Genomic DNA, 18,022 nt, shown 5'->3' with positions numbered 1-18,022 from the left:
TCCTGGCTGTCCTGGAACTCACTCTGTAGACCGGGCTGGCCTCCAACTCACAGAGATCCACCTGCCTCTGCCTCCTGAGTGCTGGGATTAAAGGTGTGCCATCACCACCATCCAGCTGCCTATAGATGTTTGAGCAAAGGTGCTTATGGGTGGGTGGACAATCGTGTCCAATCCGTCCCAATGCAGCTGTCAGTGACTAGATGACATAGGTGGCTCTTACACCTTTCAAGAGAAGTAAGCATTGTAAGGAGCTGTTGGTTTCCCAGCCCACAAAAGCCCCACCCCATTCCTGCAATGCCAGTTGGAGCCAGCTGGGGCCTGAAGTGAAACTGCACCTACCTCAGATGGGTTGAGCATCTCACCCATCTCTCCTCAGTGGGGGGCATGTTATAGCTTAGTGGATAACATCCACTCAGGGCTGTCCTATCTCTGGACCTGCCAGGGACTCCGCAGATGAAAGGTCCCCACGGTACCTGGGCTAGTCTAGCAGGGGTGTCTTCCATTTATAAGCAGAGGAAGGGGAGGTGGTGATGGGACCCTACACCTACAGGGTGTCACTTAAGATGTCTTTTTATTTGTTTGTTTTGTTTTTCAAGACAGGGTTTCTCTGTATTGCTTTGGAGACTGTCCTGGGACTCACTCTGTAGACCAGGCTGGCCTTGAACTCACAGAGATCTGCCTGCCACTGCCTCCTGAGTGCTGGGATTGAAGGTGTACGCCACCAATGGCCGTCAAGATGTCTTAAGTGTCCCTTTTGTCTCAGCACTTCACCCCTCTCAGGCAACATCCTTATCTCTACTTAACAAATAAATGAGTGAAGGTCAGGGGGGACTCACCCCTCCAGTGCCCTGGCTGGGCCACATACAGCAAGTCAGTCAGTACCAGAGTCAGGTCACGGGCCTGGGCCCTGTGGAAGGCAGGACTACTTCCGGTGGGGACCTCATGGCGTCTGGATGCCCTGGGAAGACTAGGCCCTGGGCTGGCAGAACAGCCAGGGCTTGTTGCAATGGCCTCACTTGTGGGTTATATGGACACCACATCCTGCTGTGGGCTTCTGGAAAGTTGAACTGCTGCTCTGTAGGGGACCCCACCCCCCACCAGAGAAATCTGGGCTGCATCTGGGCCTGTAGGACACAAGAACTGTTTGGCTGAGATCAAGGATGGTAAAGTGGCAGCTCCTTGTGGAATGTGGGGCCCAGGTCCCTGATGCCCAGCTGTACAGGGAAAGTGACCAGATCTAGAAACCTGCCCTGCATCGGCCATCATGGATTTGGGATGAGCACAAATGCAAGGATGCTTACATGTTTCTGAAGACAAAGGTTTGCGGCCTTGTGGTACCCAGGAACCCCATGGACCCCAACAGCTTTAGTCATACGGATTTTGTGGTTGGTTTGCTCAAGGCAGGGAACTTCAGGGAATCTTGGAGTGTGTCAGAAGTGACAAAGAGAGTGGAGATTTGTGCCTGGGCTGGGAGGCCACACCCTCTCCACTGCTTAGGGGGCCACCCTAGTGGCCAAGCGCCCATCAGTTGTTTCGGCCAGCAACAGGCTGGGATCTGGGAGAAGCTAAGCATCACCTGGTACATACCCACTCAACAGGCATGAAGATGAAGACAGTGAAAGCTCCCACATGAAACCTCAGTCTGCTAACCCATTCTGCCACTCCCCGGTGGTGGCAGATAAATGTTGAGATCAGTGCCAAGTCCACAGAAAGTATTATTCCTATCATTATCACACAGTATATAGTGTGCCTGCAGGCCAGGAGACAACCTCCAGTGGTGGCCCGCAGGCACTGGCCATCTTTTTTTTTTTTTTCATTGAGGCAGGGTCTGTCATTTGGTTATAACTCACTGGGTAGGTTAGACTGGCTGGGCAGAAAGCCCCATGGATTCTTCTGTTTCTATCTTCCCAGCTCTTGAGATTCCAAGTCCCTGTCTGCACACTTGGCCTTTTTTTTTTTTTAATATATAATTCATTGATGTTTTGCTTATGAGTATGTCTGTGTGAGGGTGTCAGATCTCCTGGAACTTAAAGATCTCCTGGAGTTATAGACAGTTGTGAGCTGCCATGTGGGTGCTGGGAATTGAACCAGGGTCCTATGCAAAAGCAGCCAGTGCTCTGGGGGTTGAATATAGGTTCTCCTGCTTGGATGGCAAGCCCTTTACTGACTGATCACTCCCCGTAGCTAACGTGGTTACTTCTAAAATAAAATAAGGTTCTTAAACTGTCACTTGGTCCCTACTAAGTGCTCCCTTAGCATGAATCCCTTGGTCCAGACACAAACTGGGTATGGAGGCACATGCCTGTAATAACCATGATTTAGGAGGTAGGGCAAGAAGATCAGGCGTTCAAGGCTATTCTTGACTACACAGTAAATCCAAGACCAGTCTGCAGGACAAGAGACTCTGCCCCACATACATATAAAAAGGAAGGAAGGAGGGAGGGAGGGAGGAAGGAAGGAAGGATGGAAGGAAGGAGATGCCAACATCAGAATGGGGGTAGAAGCCAGTTTGACTACATAGGACTCTGTCTTAAATAAAACAATAAATAAATGCCTGGTCAAGGCCAGTAATATAGCTCAGTGGTAGCTAACCTGCTTGCAGGCCCATGGCCTTGAGTTTGAGCCCAAGCACTAAATAATAATAATAATTGACAAGGCTGTTGTATGGCCTTATCTTATGCATGTCTATGATCATCTTGTGGAACCAGTCCCGAGACACCCATTTCACAGGTTTGGAAACTGAAGCCTGCCAGTTAGCACAACTAAGACTTGATCTCAGATTTTCTTCACCTTCTCTCATTCCCCATTTTCTCATTGCCCCCTCCCACTCCATCCCAGGGCCTAGCTCTTAGGCAGGGCTCTTTGGAGGCCATAGGCCACTCCATCTGAGCTGTGAGAACAAAAGGCTGGAACTTGGTAGGTGGGGGAAAGACTCGGCTTTGGGTCACCAAAGGTTCTGATGGCACTGGCCTAGCAGGGAAAGGGGATATTGGGCAAGAGGTGGAAGGTGGGGGTGGGGTTGGAGGGGAGGCTAAAGCTGAGGTTTAGGGAAACACTTGAAGTTGGAATATACAGGGGAGGTCGGGTTGCTGGCTGTTTCCTCTGAGATTCATGGCAGCTCTACCTGGGAGTGGGTCACTACGGTCTTCTGTGTACAGAATAATGGAGACTCGACATTTGTCCACTTGGCCTGGGTTGACTTGTGTATCTGGACCCTGAGGAGCGCTGCCACCAGCTGCTTTGATACCTATGGAAGAAGTGGCCCATGCCTGGCTAACCACCTCTCTTTCTTCCCTAGTGTATGGGTGACGAAATGTACCCTACCAGGTACCCCATCTGTCACTTCTGGCCTCCACTCCACAGCCTCAGAGGGGAAGCCTTCCCTTATTAGCTTCCTAGTCCTTGATCTCCAGGTGGCTCATCTCCCACTGAACTCTGGGTAGAAACATGTAAATTAACTGACAAGATCCAGCCTGTCTCCTGCTAACAGACAGACTTCCTGGGGCTACAGAATGAAAACTGCCAGCTGGCACCACACCTCTCCACCCCAGGATCGGTCTCTTAGTATCTCTCTTGCTTCATCTCCCACAGCCCCCTTTCCCCAGGCACACCGGAACCACAGCAAAACACAGGTCCCCTAAAGAGTGGGTTTCCTGTTCCCAAGCCTTTGCATGTCGGAGCGCCCCCAGCCTCCCCCCTTGCCCCGATTTCTTTACCAGTGAATGCCTCAGCTTAGATATCTTCCTCCAGGCAGCCTTCCAGGACTTCCCCTCTCCTTCCAAGCAGGCCTTTGGTATCTCTCCCTAAGCACAGCATGGCTTTCAGATCCCAGTTCCTTCCCATGCTTTGCTTTCCCCTCCCATCTCACGGCCATGGCAGGAGTACCTAGCATGTGGAGTCTTTATGTATGCTGGGCTAAGCAAGGCACATAGGCTCCTTAGCAGGCGGGGAATTGGCACCCAGTCACGGTCCCCTTGTATGTGGCAGGCTGAGAGGGAGCCAGCTCTTCAGGAGGAAAGAGGACCCACACATGAAAATGAAAGGGTTGTGGAGGGTGCTCACACAAGCGCAACAGCCACACATCTGGGTCCCATCCCTGGGGGTTCCATCCTGCACAAGAGCAGCCACCACCTCCTGCCTTCCCACCTCACCTGCTTGGTTCTGTCGGCCTCAGGCATCACCTCCTGGGTCTTCTTAGAGCAGTGTGCACAAGGCAGACCAGAGAGCTGGTCCTGAGTCCACAGACACCAACAGATACGGACACCTTGGTGCTCCAGCACCCTTGTGAGGGACAACCAGGCTGGGTAAGTCCCGGGTTGATGAGGCCAAGGGTGCGGGAACAATTGGCTGATCTAATCATGTAAAACTTAGGACAAAGCTAATCTGTCTGGTTTAATGATATTTATAACGTGCCCGACCTGCTTGGTAATTAGGTTCAACCAGGAAACAGCTTGTGGAAGTGGTGGTAATTAGTATTTGTGTTACCCTGGTGGTCAGGCTGCAGCCGGGGAGAGGAAGAAACAGATCGGACAGGAAATTTAGGCACACCCCAGATTTGTGAACCCCAAGACAACCAAATTATGTGGACAATCCTGTCCAGCCCTCATTGAGGTCCATGGTGGTCATGATGAGGCCTTCTCCAGACAGGTTTACCCCCTTGTCTATGCTTACACAGCTAGTGAACGAGAGCCAGGGCTCATACAGGTTTCTTATTTCCTCGGGCAGCAGGGCATCATTAGGACAAGGGTTGGGGCACAGGCCAGTGACATGACAGAGCTGACATCAACTTGCCCTTGACAAACACAAAGAGAGATGCTTGGGCAGCTGAAGGTGTAGCTCCGTTGATATGGGACCTAACACACATAAAACCCTGGTCCCGCACCCAGAAAGAACCATATCCATGGGGTCTGCTAGTGCACACCTGTGATTCTAGCATCTGAGAGGAGACGGGGGTCAGAAGTTCAAGGCCATCCTCAGCTCCATAGTATGCTGGAGGCCAGAGGATAGATACATGAGATTCTATTTCAAAAAGAAAAAGAAAAAAGGAAGAAAAAAAGAAGAAGAAAAGAAAAGAAAGAAAAAAAGAAAACAAAAGAAAAAAATTCAGGGCTGGAGAGATAGTTCAGTTATGAAGAGCAATGGCTGCTCTTGTAGAGGGCATAGATTTGATTCCCAGCACACACACAGTGGCTCATAATCATCCATAGCTCCAGTTCTAGGGGATCTGTCATCTACAGGCACCAGTTACACATGTGGTACACAGGTACATACACACAAAACACTCATACACTTACTGTAATTGAAAACAAAATTCAGCCCAGCACCCAAAATACAAAGGTAACATAAGTCGAGCCAGGGATGGTGACCCAGCAGAAGAACTTCAATGTCATCCTTGGCTACACAGAACTAGAAGTTAGTCTCTGAAGCAAACAAAAGAACCTACGAAGCTGAGAGTCTCTTTTATGAGGCATTCCGGCATGCACATTAAGCTTCTCTGGGCTAGACAGGGGACCTGTCAGTCCCAAAAGCCAATGCCGGTTCACAGAGGTCCTGAGAGCTGGGCCTTCCTCACAACTCTTCAGGATGGGTAGGGCTCTTCCCATTTCACAGATTGAGAAACCAAGGCTTTAGAAACCTCAGAGTGAAGGGACACAGGCAGCCTGAGGGCTCTTCCCTAGGACCCAACATTGGTTTGAGGGGAGCAAGCTGCCTGAGAGGCAGAGATCCTGTGCCCGGCCTCCAGCCCATGCCCCAGGCTGGCACTGAGTACCCTATACAGCTCCTCTTCTTACTCTGCTAATCACCTCTTAGAACTCTGGGAGGAAAGCCAGGTGTAGTGGCACACATGCAATCCCAGCTCTTGGGAAGTAGAGGCAGGTGAGCTTCTGAGTTTGGGGGTCAGCCTGGTCTACAATGTGAGTTCCAGGACAGTCAGGGCTACATAGAGAAACCCTAATAATAATAATAATAATAATAATAATAATAATAATAATAATAATAATAATAGCAAACTCTGGGTAGTGATAACATCACACATCTCAAAAGTGGGGTTTTAAAAAACAAGCCAGTAAACGCTTATTTAGCACCTACTGTATACCCCTCAGGGATTTGCAGGCAGGCTACAATCACAGGGGAGAGTCTGGACATGTCTGCAGGCCCTTCTATGCCATCTTATTTAAAAAACTAGAAGCTACAGATGCTTTCCTACCCAGAGTGGGTCCTGAGGATGTAACAACCACCCGGAGTGGGAGTGGGATGGGAGTTCAGCTGATCACTCCCCGGCCTCGCCCCTGGGAGGCAGAAGGTTGCCCAGCCAGTGATCCTTATCCTCTTCTTCAGATAGCTGGCTTGCCTGGACACATCCCCAGGAAGTGGGGGTGCCCAGCCCCTAGCACCCCTGAGGCAGCAGCATGCCTTGGCTCTGTCTGATTCCACAGTCGCCTTCCTGGGCTGGGCCCCACTTCAAACTTCCCACGACCCCTCATCAGGCATCTACCAGGCTCCCAGCCCCCTCTCCTCCCTTCACTGCCATGCCAGGACCACTAGAGTTGGGGTCCCATCACCTGTTAAGAAAGCACCCAGATGTGAAATTGACCCATGCCAGGGCAGTCTCAGTGGGCAGGGCTAGGCCCTCTCAGGCCTGTTCAGGGAAGCAACACCTTAATGGCTGACAAATCTGCACCTTAGGTGGCATTTCCATGTTGAGCAGCCTCATCTTCCCTGAACCCTGGAGGAATATGGGTAATGGTTAGGAACACAGTCCCGAGAACTAGCTGGGTTCAAATCACTGCTCATCCTGGGGGTCTATAGCCTGGGGCCATGCACCTAATCCATGCTGGAGGCTCAGCTTGCTCAAATATGAGAACCGATTTATTAAAACCATCACAATGATTGAATGACTTCACCGGACAAGGACCTGAGACAAAGACAAAGGAAGGTCTGAACCAAGTATCAGCTGTCCCCGTCACTGCCTCCTACAGGCTCACATTCCCACTGCCAGCTGGTCAAATCTGGTCCACAGATGTGTCAACGTTTTTAAAATACCAGCATGGTAAGGATTTTACATGAAAATCAGTATTTTTGAGATTCCTTTGTAAAACCAAAACAAACACAAACAAATGCTGCTAGGTCACACTCTCACATAGTTGGAGGGTAATCAGATGCCCCCAGTGGACAGAACGCAGGTCCCCAAGGCATCACAGCCTAGCCTCACTCCTGGCCTCCTCCTCTCTGAGGCCCAGGCTTGATGGTTCTTTCCATCATGCTGCCATCATGACACGCAACAAAGAGAAAAGATGCGTCCCCCTCGCTGGGAGGCTCCTCAGTCAAATGTGGGATAAGGAGTCACACGACGCTTCAAGCCAGACCAGCTAAGCGATGGTGACAGATGTCTGGAGAGTGGTGACCTCAGAAGGTGGACTTCCTAGAATGGAGCAAGACTGGCAAATAGGGACATTTCGGAAGTGTTCCCTTTGACTTCACCATGGCTGCTTACATGTGTGTGTGTTTGTCAAGACACATCTAGCTGTCTGTCACCTGTGTGTTTTATTCTATGCAAGTGACATCTCCAAAGAAAAGAACTGGAAACGTGGTGGGAAGGAGCTCAAGGTCCTAAGTTCTCTGGATGTGGAGACTGGGCCTGTTAAATGGGGCAAAGCTGCACTGAGATGTCTCCTGGCACAATGCCGGCCACATCAGAGATTGGAATCTAGCATTTAAAGCCTGTGTAGCTGATCTTCCAAGAGCTTTCCAGACCCACGGTGTCAAAAACAGAAGCCATCAGCTACAAGTGGCAACTTACGTACTAAGCTGGGCCTGGGGATGTAACCCAGCTGGTAAAGTGCCCTGTCTAGCATGCAGATGCCCTGCATTCCAACCCCAGCCCCACATAAACTGGGGTGTGGGGGTGTACCCTGAAAGTAGAGGCAAGAGGGTCACCCTCAGCTTTAACAGTGAGTTCGAGGCCAGCCCTGCATCAAAACTTTTTTTAAATAATTAGTTTATTAATTTTGGTTTTTCAAGACAGGATTTCTCTGTGTAACAGCCCTAGCTGTCTTGGAACTCCCTCTGTAGACCAGGCTCGCCTCGAACTCACAGAGATCTGCTTACCTCTGCCTTCTGAGTGTTGGGTTTAAAAGTGTGTGCCACCACAACCTGGCTTTTTTTTTTTATTTTTTAATAAAATGATGTATTTTACATTTATGTGTGTGTGTATGTGTATGCGTGTGTGCGTGCATGTGTGCACACACGTGCGTGCACGCCCGTGGAAGTCAGAAAAGGGCATCAGATCCCCTGGAGCTAGAGTTACAAGTAGTTGTGAGCTGCCCTATTAGACCTGGGGGTAAAGCCACTTCTGGCCCTCACCATTATAGGGCATCCAGCAGTCTTGTCCCCCAAGCCTCCATGACCTCCGTTTTGGGGTAACATTATGTCTCCCCCCTCTTTTTTTTACTGGTCTATTTGCTTTTGTTTGATGAACATTGATTGAAGTTTTCTCTGCATATATGACTGACTGTGTGAGTGTGTCAGATCTCCTGGACCTTGACTTACAGACAGCTGTGAGCTACCATGTGGGTGCTGGGAATTGAACCTGGGTCCTCTAGAAGAGCAGCCAGTGCTCTTAACCTCTGAGCCATCTCTCCATCCCCATCCCCCTCCCTCTTGAGACTGGGCACACAGAGCACTAGGGGTCAGGAAGGGCTTGGAGGAAAACTGCTGTGTCAGCAGAGCACCCTGAAATTCTAGAGCAGGGGGACACAGGAGCAGTGTGAGGGCCAGTGGAGACGTTTCTATTTGTGACGGTTTGGAAAATGAGTGGGCAGTAAAGATAAAACAGGCTAGATTCAATGCTGCGGGCCTGGAGGAAAAGCTGCTGAGCACAGAGGAAAACTCCCACTGGCCCCCATGCCTGGTGGTTGGACCAGGACCTGGGAACAGCACCGAACACCAGCAGACACTGCTGTGGTCACACTGGTGCAAAAGGGAGCCGCAGGCATCTCTAGAGAGGTTCCTCTGCCTGGAGGGGTGTGGACCCCCATCGGGACAGGTGGAAGCGGGCACGCCACAGGGGCTGCAGGGAATAAAGCTGGCAGGGCTCAGAGTTTGCAGTAAAACAGATCTGTCTTCCCAACCTCCACCCAAACGTCTTCAGAACCTCTTTGAAGCCCAAGATGCTGGTGTTCATCTGCTCATTCATTCATTCCAGGCATTCATCGTGAACCTGCATCCCAGGATATGAACCCCAAGGCAGAGTTCTCACTCTGAGCAACGTGAATTGCGGGGGTGGGAGAGAAATAATAAACGATGTGGCTGAAATAATCACATCAAACATGTATAGAATGCTTGTTCTCTGCCAGCCAAATAGTACATGCGAAATGCTTTAAATGTATCTCTGTATATATTAAACGTATCCTCACTAAATAGCAATTCGTATTGTTTGTTGCTGAATCTCTTCGGTAGGTGAGGAAACAGGCACAAAGAGGTTACATCTCCTATGGGTCAGGGTCATCCAGCCCTGGGGTGGGGAATAGGGGAATGGGGTGCTGGGTGGGGAGGGGATGAGGTTTGGGATCTAAACCCAGGCAATTCAACTCTTGTTTCAGGTCCTGAACTGACCGTGTACTGGTGAACTCATGCCAAAAAGAACAGCAGGGAGGGGTCATGCAGGTGTTGGGAGAAGGGCTCTGAAAGCTAGCGACACATCGCCTGAGACCAGAAAGACCAGGTTGAGTCAGGAGAAGCGTTTTACAGAACCTCTACAAAAGCTCCTAAGGCAAGAGGGAGAACAGAGTTTAAGGAGGAACGGGGTGATGTACGGGGTGATGTGGTAGGGGACCCTGCCTTCCAGACCCAGAGCACCCAACAGACTAGGAACTGAGGCTCTGAGAGAAAGCCCAACCCTGGGGCTGCTGACCCAGAGATGCAGCCAGGAACAGACCTCTGCCTCCTACCCGTGCTTCTTCCAAAGTCCCATGTGTTAGCTGCCAGTGGTAAGGGCTCAAAGCTGAGGAAGACAGGCCAACAGAGTGGTCCTTGTCCCTCCCATCCAGACTCGACCCTTCCTGATGAGTGCAGTGTGGGTCTCCCTCAACATTGTTCCAAGCAGGGCTGTGTGTTGCTGGCCACCGTCTTTCACACTGCCACGCGGGGCCAGTGCTCTCTGAGGGTCGGATGCTGGGTCACATGAAAATTGTAATATGGCAAGGTTGATGTTAAAGCCAGACCCACTTTCGGCTTGGCCACGTAGGAGCCATGCCATACTGATCCAGTCTTGCCAATTCTCAGAACCTCAGTTTCTCCCTCTGTACATGAGGGCAGCAGTCCCTTCCTCACAGAGATTCTGAGGGAGAAAGGACCCCTTGGGTAAGATGCCGAGTACAGTGGCTGGCTTTGAGGGCTTCAGAAGAGCATCGGCATAGTCACTGATGACGCAAGGACTCCAGCAGCACAAGGACACTGGGGAGCCCTTACCATGCACCCCAGAGGATGTTTACCTGCCCCCACTAGGCTTGGGGCTATGGATTTCATACCTCAGCAAAATAACCAAAGGCAGGAAGTAGGGAGCTGGGACTCGACAGTCAGGAGAGCCAACCACTGTGCCCACACAGACAGCTGCTCTGAGGGCTCTAGACAGGAAATGGGAGGAGTCTGTAGTATGAAGGTGCCCAGCAGAGGGAGGCCCAGTCTGCTCAGGGTGGGATCGTACCTCCAGCATCCCTTTGCGTGTGCACTGTTTCCTTTCTTTCCTTTTAAAAAAGATACGTTTACTTTATTTTATGTATATGAGTATGTTGCCAGCATATGTGTACTACATACATGCCTGGTGCAATGAATCCCCTGGACCTAGAGTTGCAGATAGTTGTGAACTGCCATGTGGGTGCTGAGAATTGAACCTGTATCCTCTAGAGGAACAGCCAGTGTTCTTAACTGCTGAGCCATCTCTCCAGCCTCACTCACTGTTTCCTTAAGCCCACAGTGGGTCCCATTTGTGTCCCTAGGAAGTCTAGAACAGGTCACTTTGAAGAAACCTGGCTGGCCTGCTCTTGCCAAGGAGCCATGACCAAGCCTTCTACTCATATGGGAATGAATGGTACACCCTCCTCTTAGGGACACTATCCCTTCCCTCGATCCTGATCTGTACTTAAGCTGTCCCTGTCACCTCCCTGTGGTTCTTCCAGGGCTGGGTCTATACTGGACTGATGGGAGACGTCATTCTGTAAATGTGTTTCTCTTGTTGGTTAAAGAATAAAGCACTGTTGGCAAATAGGAAAGCAAGATAGGTGGGACAAGGAGACAAGGAGGATTCTGGGAGATGCAGTAGGAGAGTCAAGATGTAGGGACTTGAGAGCAGAGGTCCAGACCCTCTCTCCAGTAAGATAAGACCACGTGGAAATACTTAGATTGATATAAATGGGTTAATATTTAAGACAGAGCTAGCCAATAAATAATGCTAGTAACAGGCCAACAGCTTTATATCTAGTACAGTGTCTCTATGTTATTTGGGGCTGATGTAGCTGTGAGACCAGGCTGGCAGGAAAACTGGACCTCTCCTGTTCCAGAGCACAGCAGCTATTACTTGAAGCTCCCAAGACTGGCTGGCCTGCTCTCCTAGCTCCAGCCAGTGAGGACAATGGAACCCTTAGTCCCCAGCCCCAGCCTCACAGGCCACACTGTAGGGATTCCTGGGCTGCTGGGCCCTCCCTACAAATGCAAAAGCACTTGTCATTTTCACCAGGGGAAATCCCTTCTCTGGAATTGGGGATAACAGGAGGAACAGTGCTTAGATCTGGCTGGGGAACCTGAGGGGGTTCCGGCATGTCTTCCAGAAACATTCCAGGTCAGATAGGCCAACAAGGCAAGGTCCACAAGGTTGTACAGCGCCCAGCTGTGTGACCTCAGGGGAGTCTCTTGCTCTGGCTGAGCTGCTGCCTTTCCCTCGTAAACAGGGCTGTAGCCTTTGAGTGAGAAGAAAAGCATGAGGGGGTTGCCTGGGCAGGGAGGGCAAGCTGAAGCCTGGCTGTTGCAGAAGGTTCCCGGGCTCCTCTGTTTCCTGTTAGCACACATTGCAGCATCGTTCAGCGTTGTTCAGCGTTCAGCGTTCAGTGCGCACTCCGCCTTCTGCCTGCCCAAGGCTTCTCTGGCTGGAGCCACTGAAAACTCCCCAGTACTGGGCTATCAGCCAGGGCTTCTTAAAGTCACCAGCCTCCCGCCAGGGCTCAGCGGGGCCCAGCCAAAGCCCATCATTCACCACTGGAGATTATCACATCACAGCTTGCAGAATGGCAGGCCGCCTGGCAAGAGCCTGGCACCAGCCCCATGTCCTCCTGGGCTGGGAAATGGCTAGGACAGAACCCCATCCACCTATCCTCTGAGAGAATCCATAGGGCCCTCTGTCTTCCTTCCCTGTCACCCAGGCCACACTGGAGCTCCAGAGTCCCAGGGCCACATTCCAGCCATGGACACTGCAGTCTCCTCACCACTGGGCCAGGAGACATGGACAGAGCTCTAGGCTGGACAGGGTTCTATGCACACCCCACTCTTGGTTAAAAACAGAAATTCTGAAGCCAGGCTGTACCGAGTTCAAGTTTAGCTGTGAGACCCTAAAGGAGCAATTTAAGCCCTTTGTGCCTATTCTCATACCTATAAAGTGTCAAAATAACAGTATCTACCTTCCTGCTTGTTGGAAGGATAATCGGTTCTTTATACAATGTTTGGAATGAAGCCTGGTGCTGCCTGAATGGACGGGTGAGTGAATGAGTGTGTCACATGCTCATGCTCTGCTGCCCGGACATCATCGTCTTCTTTGGACCCTATTATGACCCTCCCACCAGCTGTCTTTGCCATTACTACACATCCCAAGAGCCCTTCCCACACAGGAGCTTTGAGAGGCTTCCTAAATTGGGACCCTCAGGTTTGTAAATGACATAGCTTTAACTCCAGCTGGATTTTTGCCAGGCAGAAAGTATACTTCTGGCGGGCATTTCCTGAATGGGATGGAGGATCAGGCATTAGGCAGGACTTGATCCAGGCCTTCAGACACACCCCCATGCTGACACAGTGGCCCCCTCTATGTACTATCCACAATCACTCCCACCTCCTGAGGCCAGACATATTTCCTAGTAGGGGAGCCAGCCATGCTTACCTGGGCAAGTCTAAAAACCTTCTTCCTGCCTGGACTGAATGATGAAGTCGAGGGGGGAAACTCAGGTTGGAGAGGCCTGGTTCATGTGCCCTCCCTAGTGAGAACAGTAGGGGTGGTGTTCAATACTGTGACCGGCAGCCTAACCATGACTATCACAGTGAGGGGACAGTTCCCAAAGGATGGGAGCTGCTGCTGGCAGAGAGGATGGGGGCTGGGGGTAGCACAATTTGACAGAATCAGTCTGGGCCCATGCCAGCTAAGTTACATTCAGACCCTGCATGCTCTCCTCCTTGTCTGTGTGGCCATCCATGAGACACCATGGCATTGCTAGGGATGGCTCTGGGGACCCATCTGCTACCTTAGAATGGAATCTTGAAGGCCCAGGCTCTGGTCACCTTAGCCTCCCATACCTGACTGAGCAGAAAACCTGAGCTTGGGCTCTTCCAAGCCCTGTAGAATCATTGCAACTCACCAATGTCATTCCAGACACCCCACAGGAGAAGGAGATGGTATTGTCATCCCTCAGAAAACAGGAGCCGGGCCACTGTGCCCCATGGAGAAGACAAGATCTCCACTCAAAGTAGGCTTCCTCACCCCACACAATGCTCAGGCCTCTTGGGACACCAAGAAACCTACAGGCTGGCATCAAACCCATGTCCATAGCCCAGGATGATCTTGAACTTCTCATTCATCTGCCTCTGTCCCCCAAGTACTATGATTACTGGCATGTGTATCATCAGGACCATTTTATGTGGCATTGGGGATGGAGCCCAGGGGTTTGCCCATGCAAGGCAAGTCCGATAACAAATGAGCTACCTCCTCAGCGTGCGTATAAGTGTCTTTATTAGCCAGAGATAAGAATCCCAGGGTGGCAGTTTCCAGTGAGAACAGAACGGTGCAAATAGGCTATGTGTGCTGGACACTGATGCTGTTCATTCGATCCCCTTATACCTCAGTGTACTAAGAAGTGCTGTCAGTGTCCCCAACTTTGCAGATCTGCTCTGGCTGCACAGCCAGGAAGAGTCACAGCTGAGTCTGTGTGGCTCCAAATGCCTGTCTCACTCTGCCTCTTCATCTCCACCATCTCATCCACAATGCCGAGCTTCCCTGTCAGCATGAAGGGCTGGTCCTCACCCCACACAATGCCCAGGCCTCTTGGGACACCAAGGCTCCACACTGTCAGTCCCAGCCAATCAGAGGGGATCCTCAGTCAAATGTGCTCCTGAGCTGTGGTTGCCTTGGTGACCAGGAATGTCTCTGCCTCAGGAAGCCCACCCATGCTCAGCTTCCCACCAGGTCCCCAATACTCCACCCACCACCACCACACGTGATCATTTCAGGGAGGGAAGAGCCCAGAAGGAGAGGCCTCGGAAGGGCTGGTTCCTACTGATAGCAGAGGAGGGAGGATTGTGCTGTTTCAGAGGACACAGTCTTGGCTCAGAGTGGTCCCTGGGTACAGGGTAGACTTGAGGATCTTGGGGGAGCAGACTGGTTCAGGGGAGCAGACTGGGAGAGAGCACGAGGCTTGGATTCCTTGAGAACAAACAGTTCCCCTAGTCTTAGAGGAGGAAGAGTCAAGGTGGGAGACGGAACTGTGCTATGGGTCCCTGTAATTGACTGAGGTGTGGCTCTAGACAAGCGGTCTCACTGCTCTGAGCAGAGTGAGCACACGAAAGCGGACCTCACTGGTCTGGCAGAAATGAAGGTGAGGATGCAGGAAAGGGCACATCAGAATCAAGTGCTACCTCCCAAGAGAGGCACTACTGGGACACCTGCCGAAATGCTGGGTGCTACTGTGACCTCACAGGGATGCCCTGGCCACAAAGACATGAAACGGAGAGCTGCATTGTACCCTGGGTTCAACCTGAGGATTCCGTGGTGGCCACTGCCATTGCTTGTGGTAAACAGCAATGGCATCTGCAACAGAGCAAAAGCCACTTCCGGAGAGATGAGTCAGTTCTGAGCTATGCAGGTTCTAATGTAGCCATGTCAGCAACCCTGTGTAAGAGATGTGAAATAGAGGCACAGAGAGGGTAAATACAGCCCAGGGTCACACAGCTGGCGAGAGGACGGGATCACCCGTCTCTGCTGCTCTCAGGTACTATGGGATGATGCCAAATGGAGTGTTCTGGGAAGGGTGTCTGGGCCTGGGATACTCACACAGACGACATTCCCAAACCCCCTCTCGGGTCCCCGAAACGCTGGCTCTGTAGGCACACAGCCTGGGGTTCCCCTCCCCTCTAGGGCTTGGCTCTGCTCAGCCCAGCTTCAGAGCCAATTTGCAATTGCATAATGGACAATTAGGAACAAGCTTTCTTCTCTTCCAAGGGAGCAATCAGCCTGATGGCAAGGACAGCGCAGAGGACCCAGGAAGCCTGTCCCCTGATCCCTGCCAAGATGGACAGCCTCTCTCCTGACCCAGCCTAGCTAGAAAAATCAGGGCGTGGGTGTCCCATATGCCCCCAGCCCTCATCTGCCCTCACCTGCCTCCTATCTCCCCTCTAGGAAGACACCCTGACAAGGCTGGCCCATGCCTTTCCTGTGATGCTGTGACTCTAATGTCATCAGGCCTGCTGTCTAGTTGGTGACACTGGGCCCGACCCACATGTTCTGTAATTACAACTACCTAGGCACTGTGCCGAGAGTTAGCATTTACACTTGCTAATTCTACATCTACGAGTCACTCGGTTCAGTGTCACGTCACTGAGGGAAATGGAAATACACAGCTAGCAAACAGGGCAGCTCATGCTGCAATGACTGTCCTCATCGGATGTCAGCTTGTTGTTGGCCCATGGTTTCTCATGGGTCAGTCCTAGATACGAAAGTCTCCTCAACCCACAATCCCCGGTGGTCTCCTAGGCCAAAGCTGTCCAGCCAGCTGACTCCACTCAATCGGATAGCTCCCAGGATACCTAGGAAAGCCCTGCATAGATAGTGACATCTCGGCCACATCTCAAGCCTGTCCCATTCTCTTGTGTCCCCACATGTCACCCTGACAGCCTCAGGAGAGAAATGGCTGACCTGGGTACTTCACTAGGACTGGGGGAACATTATCAACTGTTCTCTGAGGTAGGATAGACTCTCCTCTCAAAGGATGAGGTAAGTCCCTGAAAATGTTCCCCAGCATTGGTACAACCCATCCAATGACCTGCATGGACCAGACACAGTTCTGGACACTGCTCATTGTCCACAGACCCAGAGCTTTTCCCGTTTCCCTCCCTAACATATACCCAGCAACATACATCCTCCTGAAAGCTACAGTGGTCACCAGGAACAGACGACAGGCAAGCATCAGAACACTGGTGACAGCAGGAAGAAAGAGGCACCCGGAGCCTGGGTGGACCTCAGGACAACAAGTAGGCACAACTCAGACCCAACAGTTAAGGACAGGCCAGCAGCAGAAGTAAACAGCCGGTGGTCTGTGACTCATGTGATTCGCATGTAATGCACCAAGCCATGCTGTGTGTCGCTGGAGCACAGTCACTCAGGACAGGTGATTCCCCAGGACAGGGAGTGGCAAGCCATGCTGTATGTCTAAGACCCAGTCCCCAGGCCTAGGGAGTTAGCGAGACCTTTCTCCAAGTGGGGAAAAAGAGCCACAGGAAGATACCAAGACCACTACATCGACAATCACCCTGGCTACGCTTGTCCTTCACCTTGTGATGGAGACGGCTTCGGGTGAAGTTTTGTGGCAGAACACTTTTCTGACACACACAAAGCCCTGGGTTTCAACCCCAATACTTAAATAAATGACCGAAACAAATTTCACCTTTTGTGGGGGGAGGGAAGAACAGTATACTCAGGAGAGAGTCCATAGCAAGAATCAGAGTGGGTGGCTGGAGGTATGTCTGAGGTGGAGGCTAAAGGCACTGATTAAGGGTTGAAACTAAGTTTACCTGGGAAACAGCACACTGAGGCAGGTTCAAGTATACTGTCCAAGCCGCACTTCCGTGGATATATCCTCTGCCGTGGTTTAAATGTGCCCCCCCAAGCTTGGGTGTTACACTCCAGACTCACATTATCGTAAGAGGATGTGCAGTTTTTGGGAGGTCACTGGGACTGGACGTGGCCGGGAGGGTAGATTTCATGGTGGCTTTATAAGAAGAGGAAGAGAGGGGTGGGCTTTGGTGGCGCACACCCTGAATCCCAGGGAGGCAGAGGCAGACAGATCTCTGTGAGTTCCAGGCCAGCCTGGTCTACATAGCAAGTTCCAGGCCAGCCTCCGCTACACAGCGAGACCCAAAATGCCATGTTCTCATCCTATTGGATACAATGCCCTGGCTCATGTATGAAATGGCAGGAAGTCCTCACAGACACAAGTACTATGTTCTTAAGCTTTCTGGTCTCCAGGACAAATAAACCTCTACTCTCTAAAAATGACCTAGTCCCAGTTATTTTGTTATAGCAACAAAAAATAGACCAAGACACCCTCCCAGAAAACCAAACTTTGTGGTTTTCAATGGAATTATGTTTGTGCAACTCCTACGGTTCAGTTTCTACACCGGCTAAGTAAAAATAATAAACCAGACCACACAGTGTACCAGGAGACTGTCTGCAAATGGCCAAGTACATGCTAAGTGGGCAGTAAACATCAGCTCCTAGTACCTCCTCATCCATCCACCGGGACACCAGCACCAAGGGAGGTGCAGAAAGGCGCTGGCCACTGGTCCCTGGTTTGCCTCTGTCCTCCACTGAGCCGACAAGTGTCCGGATGTTTACACTAGATGGTCAAAGCCCGCTGCCTGTCCAGGACAGGCTGTATAAACACATGTGGTCCCACGGTGCCTGCCACGGGCTTCCCACACACACACACTGCTCACCTCTAGGTTGGCCTCATTTTGCGTTACCCCTCACCCAGTCAGGCACCCTGTCTATGGATAT

The 18,022-nt window shown here is 51.3% G+C and overlaps 1 protein-coding gene across 3 annotated transcripts in view; it reads right to left on the bottom strand.

Moving 5' to 3' along the window:
* Ece1 (endothelin converting enzyme 1) overlaps positions 1–18,022 on the bottom strand; it is a 93,995-nt gene that overhangs the window by 50,963 nt on the left and 25,010 nt on the right. The window contains exon 1 of one of the 3 annotated variants that reach the window (XM_051173635.1): positions 4,152–4,186. The exons of the other annotated variants lie outside the window; for them this stretch is intronic. Within the exon in view, the coding sequence (XP_051029592.1) occupies positions 4,152–4,178 (27 nt within the window). The 5' untranslated portion in view covers positions 4,179–4,186. Of the gene's footprint in view, positions 1–4,151; positions 4,187–18,022 lie in introns of those variants that run through there. 3 annotated transcript variants of the gene reach the window in all.

Source organism: Phodopus roborovskii, unplaced genomic scaffold (genome assembly GCF_943737965.1).
Source record: "Phodopus roborovskii unplaced genomic scaffold, PHOROB, whole genome shotgun sequence".
In the NCBI taxonomy this organism is placed as follows: Eukaryota; Metazoa; Chordata; class Mammalia; order Rodentia; family Cricetidae; genus Phodopus; species Phodopus roborovskii.
This window is presented reverse-complemented; position numbering and strand designations above follow the sequence as displayed.